At 39.1% G+C, this 23,807-nt stretch overlaps 1 protein-coding gene across 2 annotated transcripts in view; it reads right to left on the reverse strand.

Annotated features, from left to right (window-relative positions):
- Positions 1-358: 358 nt before the first annotated feature.
- Positions 359-23,807, reverse strand: part of TMEM65 (transmembrane protein 65) — a 30,706-nt gene continuing 7,257 nt past the window's right edge. The window contains exons 2-8 of one of the 2 annotated variants that reach the window (XM_063173821.1): positions 23,690-23,770; positions 10,270-10,314; positions 8,168-8,235; positions 7,354-7,408; positions 6,128-6,170; positions 5,373-5,478; positions 359-3,862 (exon numbers count right to left, since the gene is read on the reverse strand). In XM_063173821.1, the coding sequence (XP_063029891.1) occupies positions 3,770-3,862; positions 5,373-5,478; positions 6,128-6,170; positions 7,354-7,408; positions 8,168-8,235; positions 10,270-10,314; positions 23,690-23,770 (491 nt within the window). In that variant the 3' untranslated portion in view covers positions 359-3,769. The remainder of the gene's footprint in view (positions 3,863-5,372; positions 5,479-6,127; positions 6,171-7,353; positions 7,409-8,167; positions 8,236-10,269; positions 10,315-23,689; positions 23,771-23,807) is intronic. The other variant, XM_063173829.1, reaches the window with a different exon arrangement.

The following is a 23,807-nucleotide window of genomic DNA, read 5'->3' on the forward strand; positions in this document are numbered from 1 at the left end:
AAACATTAGACCAAGTAAAGGGAAATGTTTGGTAGAAGTGTGACAGGCTCTCTGAACAGCAGGAATGAAGTTCAACTACACAACACAACCACAATGGAGTAAAACAACAGCCAGCCTGTACAGGCTCTCAAAATTGAATGAGACCATCCTTACAGTACAGAGGTTTTACTCACAGCACTTCTTCTTGCACAGACATCAACAAAAAAGGACTGTCCAACAAGAAAAAAAAAACAACTGAAGAGCTCCAACATCCAGGAAAGCTCAAAAAGGTTTAGGCTACAAACAAAAACCCTCAGTTAATTCCAAAAGTTCAAGTGCAAGTGAACTTCTGATTAATATTAATCACAAACACCACCAGTTTACCATGCAAATATTTTAATTATTTAAATTTCTCTCTTCTGAGCATGAAGAGACAGCAGTACCACTCCATGGTGGTATTTCCTATGACAGTGACAAAGGACCGCTTGCTTATAACTTAAATATAATAAATTCCCATTTTGTATAACTGAGGCTGAATACCCACAGGATATTATTAATATTTCCCCTCCAGCATCTGGTCTAATAAAGAAACACAGAACAGCTTTGCTGTAGTACAAAAGTTTACAGAAAGTTCAACAATTTAATTAAAGACAATACAAAATATGTTGTCTGAATTCAAATAATTTATGTAAAAGTACACGCATGAGAAAATACTGGCAAGAAGATTTGGGTAACCCTATTATCAGATGCACGTTCTTTGTTCCTAGAGATAACATACAGTCAAAAATACATTTATAATTTAAATTACAATAGAAGACAGTATTTCAAATACAATTTTGGGTCTGCCAGCCCTTCAAGGCAAAAGAAATTCCTGTTAACACAGGACAAATGGATAGAATAAAAAAAAATAGAGCAATACTGAAGTCACTTAACAAGCCTGCAGTGTTTTGTTTTTCCTTTTATCAGGAAGGGAGAAGATACCAGAAAGTGAAAGGGACTGTGTCTTCTCAGTCAGGTTTTCAGTAAGTGTGATCAGAGCATCAGGGATTACTTTCATCCATATACCCCAGAAAAACCCATTCTCCTTGTGGAGAGACAGGGCACAGATCTTCTCTTCCACACACAGCAGTGCCATGCCCACATAAGTGTGGATCCTGAACTACCTGGTTCTCAGGGGGCAGCTTGGCCCCTACAAACTCCTTCTCTGAGCCTCCAACAGCACCACTAATCCTCTCACATCACAAGTTATTCCTCGCCTTTATCAAATACTGAAACCCCAGAAGTCACCTTCTTCATTATGGTATCAGACTAAAATACCCAATATTTCTTACCATGTGTCACTTGCCCTCCACATTTTTGTGGTCAACTAAACAGTTTAACAAGAAGACACATGATTAACTTCTTTCAAGATACTTTAGTTCATTGATTCTCAATAAAAGCACTGGTTGCAGTACAATAGTTTGACATACAGCAACAAAAGGTACTCAATTTACATGCACAAGCTATTTAACAATATTACACAGTCTTTCCTATTGCCATTACGAAACAAATACTACTGTGACAGCTGGCACAATCTTCCAATTGTTTTCATGAGCTGTAACAGAGTGATGAAAACAGTGTTGCAATGGTACAATGCCAAAGAACAGAGATTTGGCCACTGCTGGAAGATTTCAATCAAGATGTCAGTACTGTAATGGGAAACAATGTTGAAGTAATTGTAAAAACAGCAACAAAAGAAGCTATGTAAAATTGCTTTGACTTGTACTTCAGTTTAAGAAAAACGTGAAATCTACATACAGCTTTGTATAGAAACAAAAGTGCACGCAGAGGCAGAAAAGTTAAAAGTTCAAGGGAAGACAAATGTGTGGATGAGTAAAAAAACCTCTGAACACTGAAGTACTGTAAACCAGCAGCAATCTGTTGGTGAAAGAGTGCATTATTGCCTTTCTGGGTTGTTTTTGTGGGTTGGGGGTTTTTTGGTGGATATTTTTGTGTTATAGTTGGGGAGGTTGTTGTTATTTGGATTTTTATTTTTTATTTTAATAAAGCTTCCATCTTTGAAGCACAAGTGAACCTCCTCTGCATTTGTGTTTGCTGCTTGGCTGAGCTTTCATACAGTTTTACAGCTTGGTCCAGATTTTCCTGGTTTAATGTGCAAAGTACAGCACATACTATTAGGACTACTCACTCCAAGCTTTTAACATCTGCTTTTTAAGAAACAGATACAAGTGTCACCTTCATTAAAGTCAGTTTCAGTATTGCTGTTAAAGGGCGTCTAGAAATCAGAACAGAGAAGTCAGATTTATAACAAGGAGCTAAGCAATGAGTTTTGTAAAACACACACGTTACAGTAAGACTTTTCCTACAGCAAATAAAAATCATCAGAGGACTTGACTTTTTTTTTTAACTTTTCTCTCTAGGTTTCAGGAGTGCTAGCAATTTCCACAACAAAACTTTCAAAGTGCCCTGGCTGTGTCACTTTTTAGTGGCTTTTCCAAGTGGTATTCAAACAAGTAAGAAACCTTCTCCTCTAAGGGACAATTAGCAGTTTAGCATTATGCTATTGGCAAGTAAGATCCTGAAATATTATGAATATTCGATAGTTGTCATCATTTTATTCATAACCATATAAAAAAGCACAGTTACATGATACTGTCAGGTCTATAATACGCCAAGTGAGACTACAAAAATAAAAGTAAAAAAAAAAAAAGTAAAAAGGCCTCAATTCTCCTATTTTTGTTGCTTTTTTTTTAACTAATTGTCTCAGGAAAAAAAAAAGTAGCAAAGGCTAATCTTAAACACAAAGGTATTATCATCAAATCAGGTCCTCTAATCCAGACTGATGGTACACTTATTATTTCAACTGAACCACTCATAACAAACGTGCAATGCCAGCATTCATTCATACCCTGAACTGTTCCCTGGCCTCATCTACCCAATCAATTATTCACACCTTATATTAAGCAGAACAATTTCAAAAGTTGTTTGTGGTTTTGAAACAGTTGGTCTGAATTCTTTAATACCACACTCAAAACAGAGGAAGACAAATTTAAGGATATTTCAACTCAATTCACAAAACACTGTTTAGAAAGGGAAAAAAGAGGCACAAATATGGAAGTACAGAAGGTTTAAATCACCACTTTAAAAATGGACTTGGTAGAGAGCCTACACTGGAAACACTTACCTTGTCAAAGCATCAACATGATCATCAGAAGACAATTCAGAGACACTTAAGTCAGAATTGTGAAAAAAATGAAACTATACTGTCAAAGATCACTGAAATATCTAATCTAAGGCAGTGCAAAATGATGGCTGGTGAGGGGCAACCAGTCTCCTTGCAAAGTGAGGGACTTCAAATTACTCATCCCTGACCTTCTTAGTAATCTGCATTGAAGGACCTGATGAACACCAGTGATATTTCTGTCATGCAATTACAACTGTTAAGCAACCAATATGCAGCTTAAGAGTGATACTGTCATCCATGGTGGATTATTGAAGTAATAATCCATTAAAGAATAAGTTCAAAGGGGAAAGTGGTAAACATCTTGCCATAAGTGAAAACACCTCAAAAATTTACAATTAAATAAAAAGTTAGATGATATCTTATAAAAAGAAGTACTGAACACAACAAGGCCACAATAAATTAGTGTTTCCATAAAATGACATGCTGAAGGTTTTGTTCCCAAGTCTATACATTTTTTTACTGTCTGTTAATTCCTAAATATTGACAGCATAATTGAATAATTGAGGTACAGTAGTTTACATTTGTATATGTCTTGTAAAAAGATTATTATTTTTCTTCCAGTTTTTCTTCCTCCTCTCCAAAGAACAACAAAGGAAACATTCCTAAAATGCAGCCAACGGTCACTCCAATAGCTTTACCCTAAAGAAAGAGGGGAAAAAATTAAGTTTTTCACTGATCAGTTATTACTCATTTCCCATGTACCACCACAACCAGGGACACACAACCCTTGTCCTACTTTTCAGCTGGGAATCACATTTTTCTTAGCATGCAGACTAGAAACACAGTCTATGAGAGAGAGACAGATATGACAAGGTTAGAAACAGCGTTTGCTATGACAAAAGACAATTCTGAAGGAGGGGGGCAATGATAATGAAGAGCTGCACAAGTGGAAAGGGAGGAAACAGACATTCAAAGGATTAGCAGAATGGCCAGGAAAGGAAAAAAAAAAAAACAAAACAAGCCACCAAACAACACCTACACGTATTTTAGGTGCAATTATAAATGCATCTGCTTGTATCTGGCACTGCAAATCATCAAAGGAATAAGTGGCTCCTTGCAAACATGATGGCTTTCAAAGGCAAAAGGCAAAACCAACAAAAACTGGAAAACATTTCAGTTGACCTGAATTTATGAGTCAAGAGGAGAGGCAATAAAGACAAGCAGCCTCCAAACCACATCAATAGCAGTAGGTGGATAGTGTTGAAAAACTTCAGACAGCAGGTAAAAAAGACAAAATGCTACCATACAGGCAAAAGTGCACAGAAGTCTTTTCACAGAAAAGGAATATAAACAAACTGAGTGCAATGACAGGTTTTGCCACAGGCTCAGCTTTTACTGAGAAGACTCTTAGACTATGGGGCAGCCCCCTGACAGCATGCCAACTCTTCACTGCTCTGTGCTTTGATCCATCACTGCTAAAACCTGACTTTTTCTACCATAACTTTTCCTCAATAAGTGCTATTTCTTCTCCCTTAAATCTCCAAAAGTATTTTTTCCCAATGAAGGCTCATTCTGACAAAGTGAAGTATCTGTTTCTTTACTCAGTTTCTGATAATCTGTTTCTTTAATCATTGCTCACTGCTGAAGTGGGACCACTTCAAATATTTAGATGTTAAGTAAGCAATCACCCTGAAAATGCATCTGCAAGGTGAGTGTCCTGTAACTGTAAACACAAGCAGTGAATACCACTCAAATGTTAAAAGTTTGGCCAGAGAAAAGCTGATTTCATATCCAAGCTAATTATAGAACATTAGAAATTAGTACAAACCAGCACAGGTATATGAATAGCAAGCACTTGACAAAGAATATATAGGAGAGAACTACTAAATGGTAATAACTTCCAAGTAAATTATCTTATCACCACAGCCAGAACTCAGCCCAGGTATCTGCACAGTGTACACGAAGTCATTGCAGAGACTATCCGTGTCACTTGTCACTTGGGCTTGCTGCGTACAAAAAAACCTCTCAAGCTCAAAAAATTGCCATCTCTTGATTCTCCCTGTCATGGGCTCAAGACTAAACCCTCTGGGGAACATGCACAAAGTTGGTGGTCACTTTTTCCATTTATTCCTTGATGACAAAAAGCACTTATCAGCTGGTTTGAACACAAAAAGCTCCACCCCAGCAGTGCTGCCCACAGGATACTCACCAAGTGTGCACTGAGCCGGGTCTGCCACATGTCAGCTTGTTTGGGTGTCAGGTCAGGGATTGACAGACCCAGCCGGGAAGCCAGAGCTTCCACATAACCTGCAAGACTGAAGAACAAGAAAACAAGAACAAATGATTTTGAATCTCACAGTATCTTCTAAGTGAGGGTTTTGAAATACTTGAACTTAAAGACAAGAGCTTTTCCTTCAGCATAACAATAAAGTGATTGAGAGAAAGTTATGGAACAGAGTTCAGACTTCTAAAGGTCACATTTTGCAATGTAATTTAATTATCTCACTGATTGAAGACACAGTATTACTAAAAAACCTTATGCAGTACAACATAACTGGTGTGAATGTTAACGCATTTTTACAGAGCTTTTTAAGTAACCTTTACTGGAGGAAAGGTCACACACAAACTAGTTAGTGGCAAGCCTTGTAATTTGCAGAAAACAAAACAGAGTGAAAGTGGGAAAAACAGGCATAACAAACAAGTTTACTTCCAGCAGTTATACAGGAACTTCCTGTAAAAACTAAAAAAAGCTGGATCTGTTTTTATCAGAAATAGGTATGCCTAAACCTGAAGACATTGCAGAGATATTGTTCTAGCTGAGGAGAAGGAAATCTCTTCAGATCTGGGGATAACAACCTGAGACGGTATATTAGGCAGAACTATACTACATTACAAAAAAAATTATTTTTCCACTTTGCATCTCAATGAATGCACTTAATATTCTTAACACAAGTTCATACATACCCCAGTCCAGCTAAATCTGAAACAAGGTTTCCCAAAGCTGCAGCTGGAGGGAGGAAGAGGGAAGAGAAAAAGGTATTATTTTAGCTACAAACAAACCCAGCTCCCACCCTGAAGTGACCTTCGCATACTCTCATTTTTTATAGAATTAAAGACTAGACCTAAGCTCCTTATATTTTAGTTTTTATTCTGACCTTATTACAATTTAATAACAGCAGCAGATTAGAATTAGTAAGAGGTGCAACTATTTTTCCCAATTTACATGGCGAAAACTTGACAAATACAAAAAAGGCAGCACTAACACCTGGAAATCAACATAACTTTTGAGATCAGAGTTAAGAACAGCTGTGCATGATTGTCAGCTCCATGCAGCTAATGCTGGACACCAAGAAAAGCCACCCAGTGCCTGAAGAGGCACAGGAGCACTGGAAATAGAAGGAGCTGTCACTCAGGTATGCAGCTTTGATAAACATGTCAATATATCCATGAACTGTGTCAATTCAAGAAGAAATACTGTACACAGGTGAACAAAGTTACACACAAAATACAGATTTCACAGCAGACCTTACTAAGATAAGCTTCCCTGTGACTGTCTCACATTGAACCAAGGCCTGCAAATTTCCAAATCTTTAACTTGCCCTGCTGTAACATTTTCAGTTCAGCTCTCCCTCCTCGTGCTTTTCAGCAATGCTGCACCTGCAGCTGGTGGATCCATGAGCACCCTGTGACACTGCAGAGGCACCAGAGCTGCTGAGCAGAGCTTATCAGTTTGGCCCAGGGCAGGGGCAGGGTGGCTGCTTGGCCTCCTGTGGTATCTCACAAAGGCAGAGGAGCCACCAAGAAGTGCAGTAAAAAGACACCAACACTGATCTCCCCTTAGCACTGCAAGCCATCAGCAACATACAAACACATATATCCACATACACTGACACTGGGCCCTGGGGAACTTAGAGCAGTTCCATCACAGAAATGCAAATATACTTTCCCAACTGACCCAGGATTTTAATTATTAGGCTGAAATCAACAACAAGCACTTCAAAAGCTATTTGAACTGAAATTCCATTTCTACAAATGGAATATGTCCTAGCTTCACCCAGAGGTTGTTTCTTTATTAGGAAATGCAGCTGCAAGACTGAGGAAGAGCCATTTCCAGCCCTGTGTGCTACTTTCAGCTTAAAATATAGGAATGGGCCATATTAGTCTAAATGTGCTGCAATTTTAATACTTGCCTGCCATAGTTGAAATTCCTAAGACAACTCCAATTGACAATTCTATCTGGGTTCCCTGAAAAATAAAGAGTTTTCTCATTATTTGAGGGATTTGGAGTTAAAATAAATTATATTGATACAACTGACAAAAGTATTGCTTATTGCTTGTCTACATTAAAAGTGAAAGGATAAATGGATATTTCTTGTATTAGATCACAGAGATCTTATCTTCCTGGCATATATTCCCCCTAAGGCAAGGGTCTACTTCTGAAAGTCTTTTAATATTTCATCTGTACTCTCTCAGGCAGCTGGGGGACAAACCTGCAACCCCTATCCCTGCATAGCATCTTCCCCACTGCAATTTTTAGCTGAATGTAGAGCTCTGAACAAAAACTTCTACAAATACTGAGCAAACAAATAAAACAGAGTATCACAGCTCCTTCTGTTCTCAGCTGAAGAAACAAAACCACATGGTCTACATTATGAAACACCAGAACATGGTCAAAAGATGAGAGACAATGTGCATGAACTAAAAACAAGACATGTTCCAGTTGGATATAACAAATCATTTTCCATCCTGAGGACAGCTGAGCTTTGGAACAGGTTGCTCAGACAAGCTGCCCTTGGATTTCTCAAGTCCCTCAGGATAAAACCATGAACAACATGGTCTCATCTTACAGCTGGCTCTGCTTTGAGCAGGAGGTTAGACTAGAGACTCTGAGATGGTCCTGAGCAGGGGGACTTTCTAGACTAGACTTCACAGGCCATTCTATTCTGTTCTCTTGAAAAACATGAATCTTACACACTTGTTCAAGGAATTAAACAGTGAACTTACCGCAGCAATCATAATTGCGTTATCCAAAAATCCAAACCCTACAAAAGGTAATGCATTGTGGAAGAACACTAAAAGAAATAAGTAACAAAGAAAAAATAAGTATTCATAAGAGAGTTCACTAGTGCACAGGAACAACTGAAATGTCTAATACTGGTTTTAAGAGAAACAAAGGCAAAATACACAAAATTCCTTTCCTCCTGGTCACCTTTTTGTTACTGGCAGGTGTGGTAAAACCCTTTGCTACACAGAAATGTTACTAAGGGCTTGTGAAGAACCAGCTAAAAAATCTACTTTGCAAATACTTTTACAATTTCAGGTGGAAACTACTTATACCTATTAGTGCATAGGAGAAATACTTAAAACTACACTAACTCTGCTACTATTTACAGACCTTACAGCAATGTTGCAGTATCACTGAAAATCACCAAACTGTCTCACCAGACTTCTTGAAATAAAGACCCTTTTTTCTGCAAGTCCCTCACTATTTCTGTGCAAGAAAGAAACTCCATCTTCTTCACACATTCCTAAAATTTAGTATTTCAATTCTCGTCAAAACTCCTTCAGCCAAATCTGCAAATGCTCAGGTGGGTTTCACTAGGGTGTCATATACTGTTAATTATCTCACAATTTCAATTGTGAATTGTATCTCGACTTTGTATGAGCACTATCCTCAGTGCAAGTTAGACTTGTAGCTGCTTTTTAATACATTGCTTAAGAAACCAAACTCCACCTTTTGTTTCATGCATTTTCTTCTTTTTTACTTATAAAACAAATTAAAACCTTTCTGAAAATATTTCTGTTGCAGAAGCCTGGAACATGCTGGTCTGAGTAATTTCTCAGAATGAGCAGAGTGCTACTGTTTCATTCCTTTTTGTCTTGTTAATTTTCTCTCTCAGGTTTTAGCTTGTAGGCTTTTGATGGGGGTGGGATTGAATTTGCACAGCATTGCCTCCAGCTGCATTTCAAGGTGCTCACTTCATAAGACAAAATACAGCATGAGAAGAGACTACATGACAACAATACAGCTGAAAGTTGAATTTTTTCATTTTTTAACATTTAAAATGCAGCAGAGTTTGGATTTGGCTGGAGTTTGTTTTTTTTTTTTTTTCACTTCACGTTGGACTATAATTCCTCTATTTTACAAACTTAGAGATGCAAACCTAAGAAGAGGGATGAAAAAAGAGTGGTTGAACCCCACAGTCATATGAAAAGAAACTGGTATCCAGTACCTTTTGGGTTTCCTTTCTGCAGACAGTATGAATCCATGACCACACAAAAAAACCGAAGCCACATTCAAGATCTTTCATGCTTAGGGTACTAGAACATGAATGGTCATCTGTAGCTAGTTTGTGAGAATACACCTATTTTCTAAACTGCACAGGTGAAAGACTACAGCACAAAACCTATGAAACGTTTCAGTTATTTTTAAACTATCACAGGACAAACTCAGCAAAACATAAATAACAAAACAAGCACACAGATATGCCCAATATTTTCAAAATGTGTGTACTGGAGCTAAACTGGGACCTGAAATTCTTGTTAAAATGCACAGAATTTTGGAATTCATGGAGTAAACAGAACTCCAGGGACAAAGGAGGAGGGAGACAGACAAATTAGAAAAAAAAAAGTAGATAATTAGAAAAGGAAAATGTTTGCCTAAATAAATTTGCTCACTGCAGAGGACAAAACCACAAAAATACACTAATTTGGAAACTAAATCAGAATTTGAATCATGAATGCACAATCTGTTTCCAATTTCTTTGCCATTATATACCACTTCTCAGTCCTTTCAAAACACAAAACCTGCACAAGGCACTGCAGCACCAACACTGCTTGGCTTAGAAAAACAATGTTTGCTGCTGGCTTTGAACAGTGTGCTCTCATTTGGGCTTTGTGTCCTACTTTCACTGAGTGCTGCTCATTCTCCAGCCAAGGTGTTATGAAACAAAGGCAGCAGGGTGAGTGTTGGTGCTTGCTTTGGTTTTCTCTTACTCCATAAACAGGGATGAGGACAGACCAGCACTTGTGGAACAAAGATGAAGCCAATTCAAAGAGAGACTGCACAAATACTGAACCACATTCAACACACATTCTTCTTTTACCATGTCTCAGTTGTCCTGGAGATGGTGGTGCAACCTCCAACTTCTCTAGAGAAGTCAAAATGAAATGAGAAAGTTAGCTGCTTCATCATAGATTCAGTTTATTATCAAGTCTTTACCAAATTTCTAGCAGGCAAAAAAGCAGTTATGTTATTTAACAGCTATCAAATGAGAAAGAAAAATACTTCACACCTACATTTTTATTATTTTTACAAAAGATAACATGGTATTAAAAGCCAAAATCTCTTAGAATATTACAAACTTACACCAGTATAAGTGATTATGCACAGTAACAGCATACTTCAGAAGCAGCCCAACAGCCATCTTCATTTGAAAATTACAAAACCACACCAAAATTAGAAAAATCAAATCTTCTACAGACAATTGTATGTTATTTTTTAGAGGTCCTCTAAACATGCAGCAGACAACCTTCTTTTCCCCAAAGAGTCTGCAAAACAAATACTACCATTCATATTCTCACAAAAGGTATTTTTCACAGCAATGTAAGAATAAAACAAAAATGGAAACCACTGATTTTGGTAACAGCAGATTAAGTTTGGTCATTTGGTGCATGTTTCAGGTATCCTGGACTCAAGTCAGTGAGAGTTTGCAAGGACCAGGACATCACTCCTGAACCTGACAGAGTACTTTCTCTACAGGAAACCAGCACAATTGTGATCAGAGATGCTGTGCAGAATGCAGCAGCAAGTTACTCGTTTAACAGCAGCAAGGGAAAAAACCTAGCTACTCTTTTAGGTTTCTCTTGTGCATTTTTTAATGTAGATATGGAGTATAAGACCTCCTTTTTAAAACAGAAAAAAATCATTCCCCAAATATTTTCCAATATTATGAGATTATGACAAGTTGCTTCCATACTTCTGCTGAGGTAACTTCCACAGACAAAGGTTAAAAATGGTACAAAGTGGAAACTACAGCTCTCAAGTATTCAAATTTTACTTGGGCAGACAAGTCATGGAAAGACAAAGCTGCAAACACAGAGTGTGATTGATTTGAACCTATGTCTGAGCACTGCAGACTGGAGTGAGTATTCTTGCATCCAAGTCACTCTTAGACTCAAAGCTATTTCAAGGAAGAAATGGAAATATTCACTAAAGTACCTTTGAGGAAAAAAACATTAGATCATAATACCAGTATTTAGCCAACCAGGACAATGACTTCCAAAATAATTTCACTAACTGAAGGACTAACACTTTCAAGCCCTAGCAGTTACTGAAGAGGTGCTTCCTCCCTCTGCCCAATATAAACACTACCTAAGCTCTACAAACACCAGATGCACTCACCAAGGAAATGGGACAAGTATAGCCCAAACACTACAGAAATAAAGATTATTTTGCTCTCCCCTAGAAAATGTCAAGGAATCCACAGATTCAAAGCTCAGGCTGGAAGAGGAACATGGCAAATAGAGGGGCCCCCTGCGAGAGTCAATCTTCTGAAGCCTCGAGTATTGATGGCAAGGAAACATCAGACCAAAATTTCCAGCTTGTGTTCAGGGTGAATGGGACTGGGGATGGGACTCACTTTCATAGGATCTCCTCCTGTTCTCACAGGTTAAGCAGATCTTTTACAGAAGCACAGACAAAGAAAGAACTGTCTATATACACCAGTACTGCCCTTTGGGCAGCTTTCCTCAGAGACAATTTCCAAACACTGGGGAAAATCAGAGCCACCTTGAAACAGAGATTATTAGCGGAGGCCACTGACTCCAAAAGCTCCAGATGCCCTCAGGGTGGCCAGGAAACCTAAGTTAACACTGTCACATTCCTGATGAGGCTTACCTAAACTCATTTGCTCCATCCTGCTGAATGCCAGTGTGAGAATAAAAACCCCACACTGAACACAAGCACAGGAGGTCACAGAGTGCTGCCCTCCATGGCTTTCTGCTCTGGTGGGAAGCTCCCACACTAACCACTGTGGTTCCTGGGCTTCCTGTGGCACTGCCACTGAAACCACCCCTGCTGCAGTGCCCATCAAATTTCTAGATCTATGTCTCCATGTAAAGGATTTTATGATAAGAAACTGTAACATAAAGAAATTTCCAGGAAACACTCTACCTCTGAGAAAGGCATCTTTTCAGTTTTCCCTGATTATGACAGCCAGTTAGATTAGATAATTTCCATCTATTTTGGGTATCAATACAGAATACAAAACACTATTCAGCTTGTCACAAAATACTACAAAGCTCTAGAACATCAGTTCTGTAGATTTAACTACAACTGAGTTTGATAGCACCTGTCAGTCTACAAAATTGCATTCTACTCAGTCTAGCTAGACAGCTATTAAAAAAAGCTAAAAAAACCCAGTGAATATTTGATTTCAGAACCTTACTACCAAAAGAAGGAGAATTAAGGGTGTTTGGTAGAAGGACAAAGAAATAAAAATGTCTTACATCTAGGCCTAATGGGAGTTCCAAGTTATAATAACTAAAAAGAACATCAGCTCCTCCTTCTCAGCATACATCAAGGGCTACCTTGGGATGTTTCTAAAAAAGGGAGGCTGGGGGACACTACTTTGAGGTTAAAGACAAATTAGTGCAAGCTAGAGGGAAATACCAGGGGATCAAACATAAACAAAAACTACTTAATCATTGACATAATCTGTTTCAGTAGCATGGGATTCCTGCTAAGTAGGCATTTTATCAAGCAGTCCTTCAACACTATCAGGGCAGAAGTTGCCAGAGAGGTCACTGGGGACAGCATGGTGGCACCATGCTCTGGAGACCAGACTGCTCCTGATCAGCCACAGGGAGCTCATGCCAGTAATGGCATCCTTCTTACTGCACATGCAAGAGCTTTATTTTATAAAAGGGAGTCTTGTAAACTTGTGTGGAAGCGTGCCTTGCTTAGAGCTTCCCTCATCATCAAGATAAAAATTAATCTGTGAAAAAAAATCTACGATTACACATATTAATGAGACAGGAGAAGTGTGCCAGATGAAGTTCAGTAACTGGTGCTGGTGAGCCCTGCTCATGGTCTGGCCAGGGCAGCGCTCCCTGCCTGAGCCAGGACAGAGCCTGAGAGAGCCTCTGACTCCCCAGCACAGAGCAGGGGGCTCGGGACCTTGTCACAGGGCGCCTGCAGGACCAGGCTCATGGGAAAAGCTGTCCCCTCTGGAGCACCAAAACAAAGCTCTACAGCACAAAGGCAACTTCCCTGAGAAGTGAGGCTCTGCCTCTGCCAGGTACAGAGCACTGCCTGCTGCAGGAAAGGGCTGCTGCAGCTCAGCTCCACTTGCACAGGCCAATGATTGCTCTAAATCTGGGACATGGAGAAGGAAAAACTGGCGTGAAAGCCAAAAACCTTTTTACAGAATCATTTCCAATACCACCTTTTTAAAGCATAGCGTACTTTAAAACTCTCCAAGATATGAAAGCACTGAGAGCCAAAAAAATTCTTCAAAAAATTTTTTTTAAACTCTAGATAGCAAAATGTATTTCAGTACAGGTATTTATTCATAGGAAGTTGTTCTGACTATTTGAATTTTTAAGACTCAGCAAAAAATGAGAATAAAAATATTCAGAGAGTACAGCAAGGGAAACATGTCCTTTGTTTATTTTCCCAGAGGGAAAACAAAATCCAAATTGCAAAACCCTCTTTAAAGAACTCAATTCAGCCAGAATCAAACAATTGAGAGCTTAAATGTCTGGAGGAAAAAGAAAACAACTCTAAAGTACTCCAGAATTGCATTTCACGATGGCCATTCACCAGCTCATCCTGCACTCAGTAAGACACAGAATTCATCTTACTGCAGAGGGAATGAAATGAAATGGTGGAGTGAGGAATTGCTATTTTCTAACTGACATTCATTACCATAAATGAGGTTATAAACCAAGGTTCAAGTGCAATACATGTCATGAGCCCTGAATTAGCAAAGTCTGGGAAGCAGAAAAACATTTACTACTTCTTAAATCTGTTCTTGATATTTTTAAAATGTATACAACCATCTATTTCTCTATTTTACAAAATTGTTAGAACATGGGGGGAAGGGGGGGGGAGCATGGGGGTGAAGGAGCGAAATATAAAACCATCAACATAAACAATACCATCATCCACAACTTGGTCCAAACCAGCAAGTTAAAGTCACTATGCCAACTGTAGACAAGTACTTGCAATTTAGTTTTAGAACTATTATTCTTAGCTGACAAACTAACCACTGACTAACAGGTAATGGGAGTGCGCTTATTAAAAAAAAAAAAAAAAAACCCAATCAAAACCCAGCAAGTTGTCATCACCAGTTTCTGAATTATCAATTTTTTAAGAACTGACATACAAGAGAACTTGCAAGCCTAAAGGCATGTATTATGTTTTATTCAAATTGCAGCTAACACCACCATAAAATTTTATAGCTGAATCTGTTACTGTCACCCAGAGGCAGGGAACACTAACACTGAATGCAGGTACTACTGCCAGAGCTACCCTAGAAAATACTTCTGCTGACTATTGCCATATCTGAGGCAAAAATATGAGCAGTGTTTTATAGATTTTTAAATAGTGACTGAATTGCTTAAATTAATTATTAACCAATGGGTATCAAGAAGAAGAATACAATAAATATTAATAATCTAGATCTATTATAACATCACTTTAGGTTCCAAAGGCATGTAATCTAGAAGTTACAGAGGGTTTTGTCTTGAATTTACCAATTTGTTTCCTCCACAAAGCCTGTCCAGATAATTTCAGGTAATCATTCAGATACACATCACTGAAACAACAAAAACATCACTTACACAGAACAAGAAATCAGAGCAAAAAGAGGCACTATCTACTAAAAAGAGGCACTCCTTTGCACATAAGTTCATGAGAGGATCTATGCAACCAAAATTCTGGATTGGAGCTTAAAAATGAGATGTGTTATTGCTTTGTTCAGAGGTGGATCCTCAAAAGCAATTTCTGACTCTGATGTATGAGTTCATTCATGGAATAAGATCATAAGGCAACTCCTTATCATCCTTTTTTCTTCCTCTGCTCTTCCTCAGTGTTTTCACCAAAACTGCAATCGAGCAAAATTGAAAAAACTTGTCCCATTGATCTTCAGTTGGGTTCCCTTAATATTCCAGATGGGGAAACAACAATTCCTGAGTTGACAGTAAAGAAAAATTCTGCATCATTTGTTATAACTCACAAGTGGTTTCCTGTTACTACAGCAATTAAGGCATGAAAGGAGGCTGACTTGTGCAGTGCTAAATATAAACCTGGCTGTCAGCCCCTTCAGTCACATGCCCAGCACAGGGAAAGCTGGGCGAAGCTCTGGGACAAATAGAGGAGCTGATAGAAAATTTCTCTACTACTCTGGAGAAGGCAGCTATGTCCAAAAAATATTCTGCATAAATACAAATAGGATAGTGGTTTTATAATACTCCCTGTAACATTGTAGAGAATTACACAGTGATCCCTGAAAAACCTTGAAGCAGCAGGAGATTATCACCTTTATTTGAAACCTTTGTTACATCTACTGAACAAAGAGCTGAACAAGCTTTGCAGGAATGCAGTGTGCTCCCTGGCCAATCAATTCCCTTCAGAACAAGCCCCAGTAGTGACTTCAGGTTTAGTTCATTCCTGTGATCCCCTGTAGTGAGTGTACAATACCCTTATCCTATTATCCCTTCCAAAAATGTGGCACAGCATTCATACCCTTTTAAAGATGCTTGACAAAACAGAGAGACCTAAGATGGAAACCCCAACTGGAAATGTAGGAGAAAGTATGAAATGCAAATGGTATCCAGAGCCTCAAATCACTGTCCTCATCATTAAGAGGGTTTTATCCTTGACCTAATCCCCATCTTCATCAGTGCCTTATAAATGTGAAGGTCAGCATTTCCACTCAAACAGGTTAATGCCAAAGTAGTATTTGCAGTGGTTTGCTTAAAAAAGGTCTCAAACCACAGCTGGAAAAAAAAGACTTAAGATGCTTGCCTTGGGATTCAAGGGGGTTAATCAGCTAAAGTGATGACAACACAGAAAGGACTCACAGCTTGCAATAGAGATGCAGGATAAGGATAGAAATAGAGTTTGAGCTATCTCCTTCAGAGAGAAACAGAAAATGTCAGAAAAGCAGCTGAAGTGTTTGCATAGAAGTGCCAGCAATGTAGTAAAACTGATAGGAGAGCAAACAGGACCAATAACGACATCTCTGTTCCAGAAGTAAATGGTTATATTATTATTTAAGGAAAGAAAATAAACATAAGAAGGTTCTTGAGAGCTGCCAAGAAACAAACTTGCTATAGTGATTTCTTCACTGGAAAGAACCATCTTCAGAGTTAAAATTCTCTGCCTCAAAAAACCAAATACTTGTCCAACCAAGAGAAGGCTGGCTCTGTCTTCCCTCCTCACCCTCTCCATTTCAATGCCTGAGGACTGCAAGGAGTTCTTGGGAGCCAGAGGACAGACATCTCCCAGTGGCATAGCATTTTGGATGAAAGAATCTTTGCCTGGGATTGTTAACAATCTCTGCACTAGATTTGGAAAAGGACTGGATGAGTCCTTCTGACTAACAGAGTGGAATTAATAGCATCCAAATATGTTCATTTAGCTGTTTCAGTAAGATGAGGTTTTGGCATTTCTCTGTCAGCAAGGTTTTTTCTTGGGCCCCCTCTCGTTCAAGGGAGGGATCTGTCCATCATTTCATGGGTCTGCAGTTGAGCAGAGCAGCAGCATAGCAACAAGTGCTGAACTGGAAACAAGACCATGGTATCTGTGCTTTATCAGAGAGCAATATATTCCCCTAAAAGGACAAGCAAAGCAATTCTGTGGGACACCACAGAAGATTTGCTAACAAAAATTATCAGCACTCTGTGTACAATCAGAGATCTGATCTATTAGAGAACTTTCATCACCTCTAAATAGGGTTGTGTTAGGCAACACTGATATCTAACCATGAGAGCTCATGAAATATCTAGGGAGTTATATGTACAATATCCTTTATTCATTTATGTTCCCCCCAAGCCCTGCTTGAACAAGAAATCTGAAAAGCTGGCAAGAAACAAGCTTGTTTATTCCTGCTCCTCCTCTCCCTTATGCCCTTTCCCATCCTGCACAAAACCACACTCCTTTCCCCAGGAAAGAAAGCCAGTGGGAGAATGGTTTTAGGACAGGGAGCAGCTTTGGCTTTCAAGGCCAGGTCTGGTACCTGCAGCCAGCAGCAGAACCCCTTAGAGGAGACAGCTCACTGACAACTGCCAGTGCAGAATGCAGGGGAACCAGGCACTGCCTCCTCCCTGCCCTGGCACAAACCCGAGAGAGGGCAGTGACACGAGGGGCTGTGCCTCAGCCACAGCTGGGCTCCCACAGCCCCTGGCACCAGCAGCACCTGCACTCACACAGCACAAACCCTTCCCACAGCCACCACCAGGCAGCGGGGGCTGGCTCGTTAAATATGTTTCATGGGATCAATCTTTTCCTTTGAGAAAACCTTTGACTACAATCTTTACAGAGAGCTGAAGACAAACTGCTATTAAATCACATCACTAAGTACCAGCCCTCTTGTAAGCAGAAAGTTCCATCCCCTGCCTGAGGACGACCTTGGAAGCAAGTACAACTGCAGAAATAAGCTTCTGTCTGAAATAACTTTAAATGCATGTAGAGTTTATTGCTTTTCATCTGTCTCAGACTTAATAAAGCAACCCAAAATAAGAGAGAGAGAGAGGACAGAGAAACTGAATGATTGTCCAACATTTTGTTACAGACTCATATTAAGTGTAATGACATTCCTCCTAATTTTTCATTGCATTAGGGCATTAAAGACAGAAGTATGAGCTGCCTTGAAATCCGTAAGAATCTGTTCATTCCTGTCAGCAAAAGGAACACCATAAGAAACCACTGTTTCTTTCTGACAATTTAAGTTCCAGCCATAAATTACACTCAAGTAATTTGTGCCTCTCTATATAAATGCCTAATGAATACAGAATGCAGTAGCAATGAAGCTATTCTTAAATCTTTACCTGCTGCTAGAGGAAGTGCAGCAGATTGATCCCTTTGATACCCCCTCCCTTCCCCATGTAACTGAGCAGAGCCTCATTTGTGAAACTAGTCTGACACCCTCATCTGACTCCTTGCACAGTCAAATTCAAACTGCAATGACAGCTTCCTCTGGCAAACAGCTGAAGGAATGATTATAATATAAAAACAGATAAAATCACTCCACAGGAACTTCACTGTAAAAGATTTTCTTTTAGCTGTTATGTTGTAAGACTATGAAATATCTACAGGTCTGTTCTGCAGCTGCATTATGTAATAATTTATTCTGCATATGAATTTTAAGTTCTAATAAAAAACTCATTCTGTTCACAAAAACTGTCTGAAATATTAAGATTGCTGGTTTTGTAAATAGAGTCATACAGAAGGAAGAAGCAAAAGACAAAAGCTACTGTGCTCTACTCTTCCTAAAAGTGAACAGTACCGAGTTCTAAGCTCATTTTTTATTCTTTCAACCATTTGCCTTTATTCTGCAAAGCAAAAAAGGAACATCCTTCTCCTGGTCAGTGTTTCTCCAGCCTCTGGCAAGCATCTCTCTCAGAAGGATTCAATCACAAGCGCATCCCTGCAGCTTCCAGCTGCAGAGCCAACGCAAGCTTCATTTCCCATCACACCCCTGCGAGTGCCAGCTGTGCACACACTCCCTCTAAAGCTGCTTCAGGACCTCTGCTCTATGGAGAGCTGCACATCTGCTCCATCCATTTAATCCCAATGCCTCTTAGCTTTCCCAGAAAGTACCCAGTGTCAGTTTATGAACACACAGTTCTGCTACTTAGGACAGTTTTTGTTTTTCAACTTTACACATTTCCCCTTTTCCACTCACAGGGTTTTTAACCTGTTATTTTGTCACAGCTTCACTGTAAGCAGGCAGCAGAATCCTGTGGGTGCTGAAATTACACCCTTCACCTCCAGTTCTGCTAATCAGCTTGAGAATTAGTGAAGTGCAAGCACAAATCCTCAGCTCAGAGTTTGCTGTATACAGAAGCCTGTTTTGTTTTCCACAGGAGAGGAAATATGGAATCTAATGTATTTAACATTTCTCCCCATGGCAATGGAAAGCATGCTGTGGCACTGCCCACATCAGTGACATACTGCAATGCCACTATTAACTGGAGATCTTAATGAAATATGCACCCCTGCAGTTTTCCACGGTGTGCAATGGAGACTGATCACAGTGTGCCTCCAGCATCCTTCCCTGCCTCATTCTCTTCTCCCTCTGCTTCTCCAAAATCTGCTCAATGTTTACACAGCCCCTTTTCCAGAGGCAAAGAAGGGGAGGGATTCAGGCTGAGGTTGCTTTTTGCAGTGCTGAAGCAAAGTACTGTGTGATGTGGTGGGCAGCCACTCAGACCACGATGAATAATCCTGAATAGAGAGCCAGAGGAAGGAAGAGGAGAGACAGCTCCCTTCCTAGGCACAAGACAAATGTTGAGATAAAAACTATAATTGCAAGTAGTTGCCAAAACATCAAAGGTAACCTGGGAGATGAAACCAGTATTGCTCACTAGTACAACTCAGCGTGCACTGTTAGGGACACAGAGATCCCAGAAGAGACTCCTGCCTGAGGCACAGGAACCCTCCTGGCCCTACCCATGGGAAAACACAAAGGCAGAACCTTAGGTCAAATACAACACTGCACCCTGAAGTGATCTGAAGTCAAGTTGTTACTGCAAGGGGTGATTTGATACTTTTCCTCCCATTTCTAAACTCCCTCCTGATCGTGTATTTGGGACTTCTTTATTCTGGCACTTGTTCTCAGCCAGGTACACAGCCAGGCCCAGAGAATGACTGCAGTGCTAGGATGGGAAGCAGAATTGAGACTTTCATACCCTGAGGTTTTTGGGATAGGGAAAGAACAGAACACTCTTTACAACACCACAGGTGAAGCCAGCAGTAAATCCACACCCAGATGGCCAAGTCACATCTGCTACACATCAATCACCTCATCCACAGCTCATCCAGGCCTGCCCTTACCCACTGTGGAAAACCCAGCAGAATGCTTTTCCTCTATGGCTGGGAAAAAGTAATTAAAGTGAGCCTTTTTTTTTTAAACTGAGCTTTTAACACAGGATCAGACATAAATCACAGTAAAACTCAGCCATAGTAATGTGCAACTGCAAAAACTGAGGTAAGCATGGAAAAGAGGTAGACACAATAGGTTCATAGCCTCCAACCCTGAGATGTAATCCAACAGTGAAAACTTTATAAATCCAAAGACTTTTTTTATGTTTTGGTAAACCAGATCAAATACACAAGTAAAAAACTTGTAAAAGGTCACATATCATTCCCAAGAAGAACAGTCTTTTTCAGCCTGGGCCATCTGTGATTTATCAGAACTCAACTGCACATTGGTACATTTCTTCTGTTCAGGTAAAGGGACACTGAATCAGAGGAAGTCTGTTGAATATTTGCAAGAGGAAAAGGTCATCAGGCTGATTATTTATAACAGCACTGTCACTTTTGCAGCTACCTATTTACTTAATTTACTTTACTCCATAAAATAATATAAATAAATAATGAATTTGCAGAAGGAGTGGTGGATTTCAAGCTGTTCTCCTATCTCTTCCTTATGGCAAAAACCTTAATTAGACAAGAGGGCTGGAAACCTAACTGGAAATTGTTAAATCTCACTCATGAGTGAAACAGTTAATTTTATATTTGTAACATCAAAGTTTTACTTGAACTTTGTGAAAATCAGCCTGTTGCCAGAACTGAAGCAAAGAAACAACTGGATCAAGAGGTTACCTGTAATCTGAAAATACAAGCTGATGGTATTTGAAAGGGCAGCTGGCTAAAGAAATTGATTTGTTCCATGCACATTTTTCTCCAGTCTTCCAGAAAATTAAATAAAGCAGAAAAACCACAGTTTCTACCAATTCAGATTGTTATGAATGATGAGATAATATCCTCATGGAGACTGGTGATTCACACCCTTAGTGTAAGATAAGTTACAGCAAAGCAGCCAGCACTAAGGGATAGATCACTCCACAAAGTCAAACGCTATCAAGTGCAAATAATTTGAAAAGTTACTGTAACAGCACAATAACCAGAAACTGATAATGCCTAGAAGAAAAATGTAGCAGGTCAAAGTGCAGCAATTGTTGGCTCCCAGTAAGCATTTGGACCTGAGCTATGTGGCAGTACAAGTTCACATACAACATAACCCAAAGCACAGACCTCTGTCCATGGCATGGACAGAATCACACACCAGGGACTGTCTCCTAACCCTCCCCCAACATTCCCACAATGTTTTGGGAAGCCCAGACAACAGGTCCCAGATATCTCCAAGAAGTGAGCTTTGGGAACCCAAGGCCAGGCCACTCTGCACACTGTATCTGCACAACTCCTCTCAGTTGAAGTTGGTCTCACTGTAGAAACCTTTTTGTCTCAAACTTTTCCATTCTTCCTGAAATTAGAAAGATTTTTCAAAGCTGTGTCCTTCCCCCAGGTCATGCAGGAGGCTTTCACCAGGATCACTGCCAAACAGTAAGGCATGTTTTAATTCTGGAAATGCCTAAAAGCCATGAAGCATTTTAACAGCATTAAGGAAAGGTTTTATTTCTACACACAAGCAGTAGGAGATAATAAAATAAGCCACCTTCTTCTTATGGCTGCTTTAAGCCAATAGGAGAGTTAATACAGAACATGATCAATCTCAAAATACGGAGTCTTAAACATGTTTCTATTTCCCCTTTCTATTATCTAGAGAAAATAATGTGATTTAAAAAAAGAATTACTTGTAAAAGTATCTCAGTCTAAATAAAATTTAATAAAAACTCAAAAGATACCCAAAAATGAATGAATATTATGAGCCCATCACATACAAAATGAAACTGGCAACTGATGCAGGAGAAAAGTATAGCAAGTAGCAATAATCACTATGTATTATGGCTGCTAGGGAGGGTATTTCATTAACAATTAGCATATAAATATCTAAGTATCCAAAGTAAATGAACACTGGAAAAAAACAGCTATGGTTTTATATTCCATAGTTTTGAATGAAACATGCACTCTGCTGGGTTGAACAAAGTATTTTGTGGGCTTTGCCTGAAAATACTCCCCATGTTTCAGAGGAAGCATGTGGTTCAGGCATGAGTTAGTCATGTCCCAAAAATTCCATGTTCATTCACTGTTAAAGGAAGTTCTCACACACAGCAACAAAGCAGAAACAAAAAGGCATGCTTTCAGAATATCTGAAATATCACTATGCTAATTTAAATATAAAGTAGAAGGGAGGCACAAGGCAGCTCACATATTCATGTCTAACTTTCCCAAAAAAGAGCCATTTTTGTAAAAAAATCCCAACAACAGCACAGAGACCCAAGACAGTTTCTTTAAGTACTCTGCTTGCCTGTTATATTTATTTTTCCATTTACTGGTTGTTTTTAGAAAGGATTTTTTTCTGGAGATAACAGATGCCTCTGTAGTTTCATATTTGGATTGATTAAATAATAAATGAGGCTGACTTAAGCTAAGAGTTTTCAGCTGAATGAGTCAGCTTTAAATAATTTCTTTCTTATAGAAACTGGCAGACTTCCTTTTCTTTTAATTGAGGTTACACACTGGAACCTCTGTGTTCACAGAATAAACATGATCTATTTCATTTGTGCCTGTTGCAGGGAGATCTTAATGTTTTCAATCTATCACTCTCAAGGGTTTAAGTTGCACTCTAAGTAAAAGCTGCATTTCAAGTGATCTTCTGTAAAAAGTCCTGAATCAAAAGCAGTTTTGTACTGGACAAGAGAGTTATTGGGAGACGGATTTTCCTTTTAGCTCTAAAATGTACTATTTTACAAAAGACACAGCTGAAGAACAATGCCTTAAGAATCAGATATTTTTTTCTGATTTGTGAGATAAAGGATATTTGCGCATGACACCTATTTTGTATTCATCACATGCTTAAACACATGCAAAAGACAAAACAAATTTTACTTGGAGCAATGTTTTATTTTAATTGAAGCAATCTTATTTTACCTCTGGCAGCAAAGGGCAAAGGCAGCTAACTAAATATTTTTTTTAATTATAGTATCATTCCTGCATTATATTTGGACCTTGTGATTTAACACACATCACCTTCCAAGAAAATAACATAAGGTAGTTGATACTGAGCTGCTTCAAAAAACTGAAGTTGTTTCACCTGATCAAGTATTAACTAGAAACTCTTGTATAGTGCAGCAGTTTCCAAAATACCTGTGCTTAAAACACCTTGGTCAAGTTAAGTGTAAGTACCTGAAGATGTGGATTGCTGAAATTCTTGAGACTGAAGGCTTTATATGAACATGAACAAAAACTGTGTACTTCTATTTCTTGCAGCAATACATGCCAAATGCATCAAAACAGGCATGCAGGAAGTCTGTCAAACCAGCAGCCTGCTGGCCTTATGCAATGCATATGTCAGCAAACACACTTTTCCATTTGGGCTTTTTCTACTGTACCAAATTCACTGGTCGTCTCTGGTGACTCTACCTCCTCTGCTGGCTTCTCCAGTGGTACCAGTGGTTTAGGATACCTTAAGCCTACAATGAGTTTTCAAAAGCAAAACAGCAAGCAGTC

The sequence above is a fragment of the Melospiza melodia genome, chromosome 1 (assembly GCF_035770615.1).
Source record: "Melospiza melodia melodia isolate bMelMel2 chromosome 1, bMelMel2.pri, whole genome shotgun sequence".
Taxonomy (NCBI): Eukaryota; Metazoa; Chordata; class Aves; order Passeriformes; family Passerellidae; genus Melospiza; species Melospiza melodia.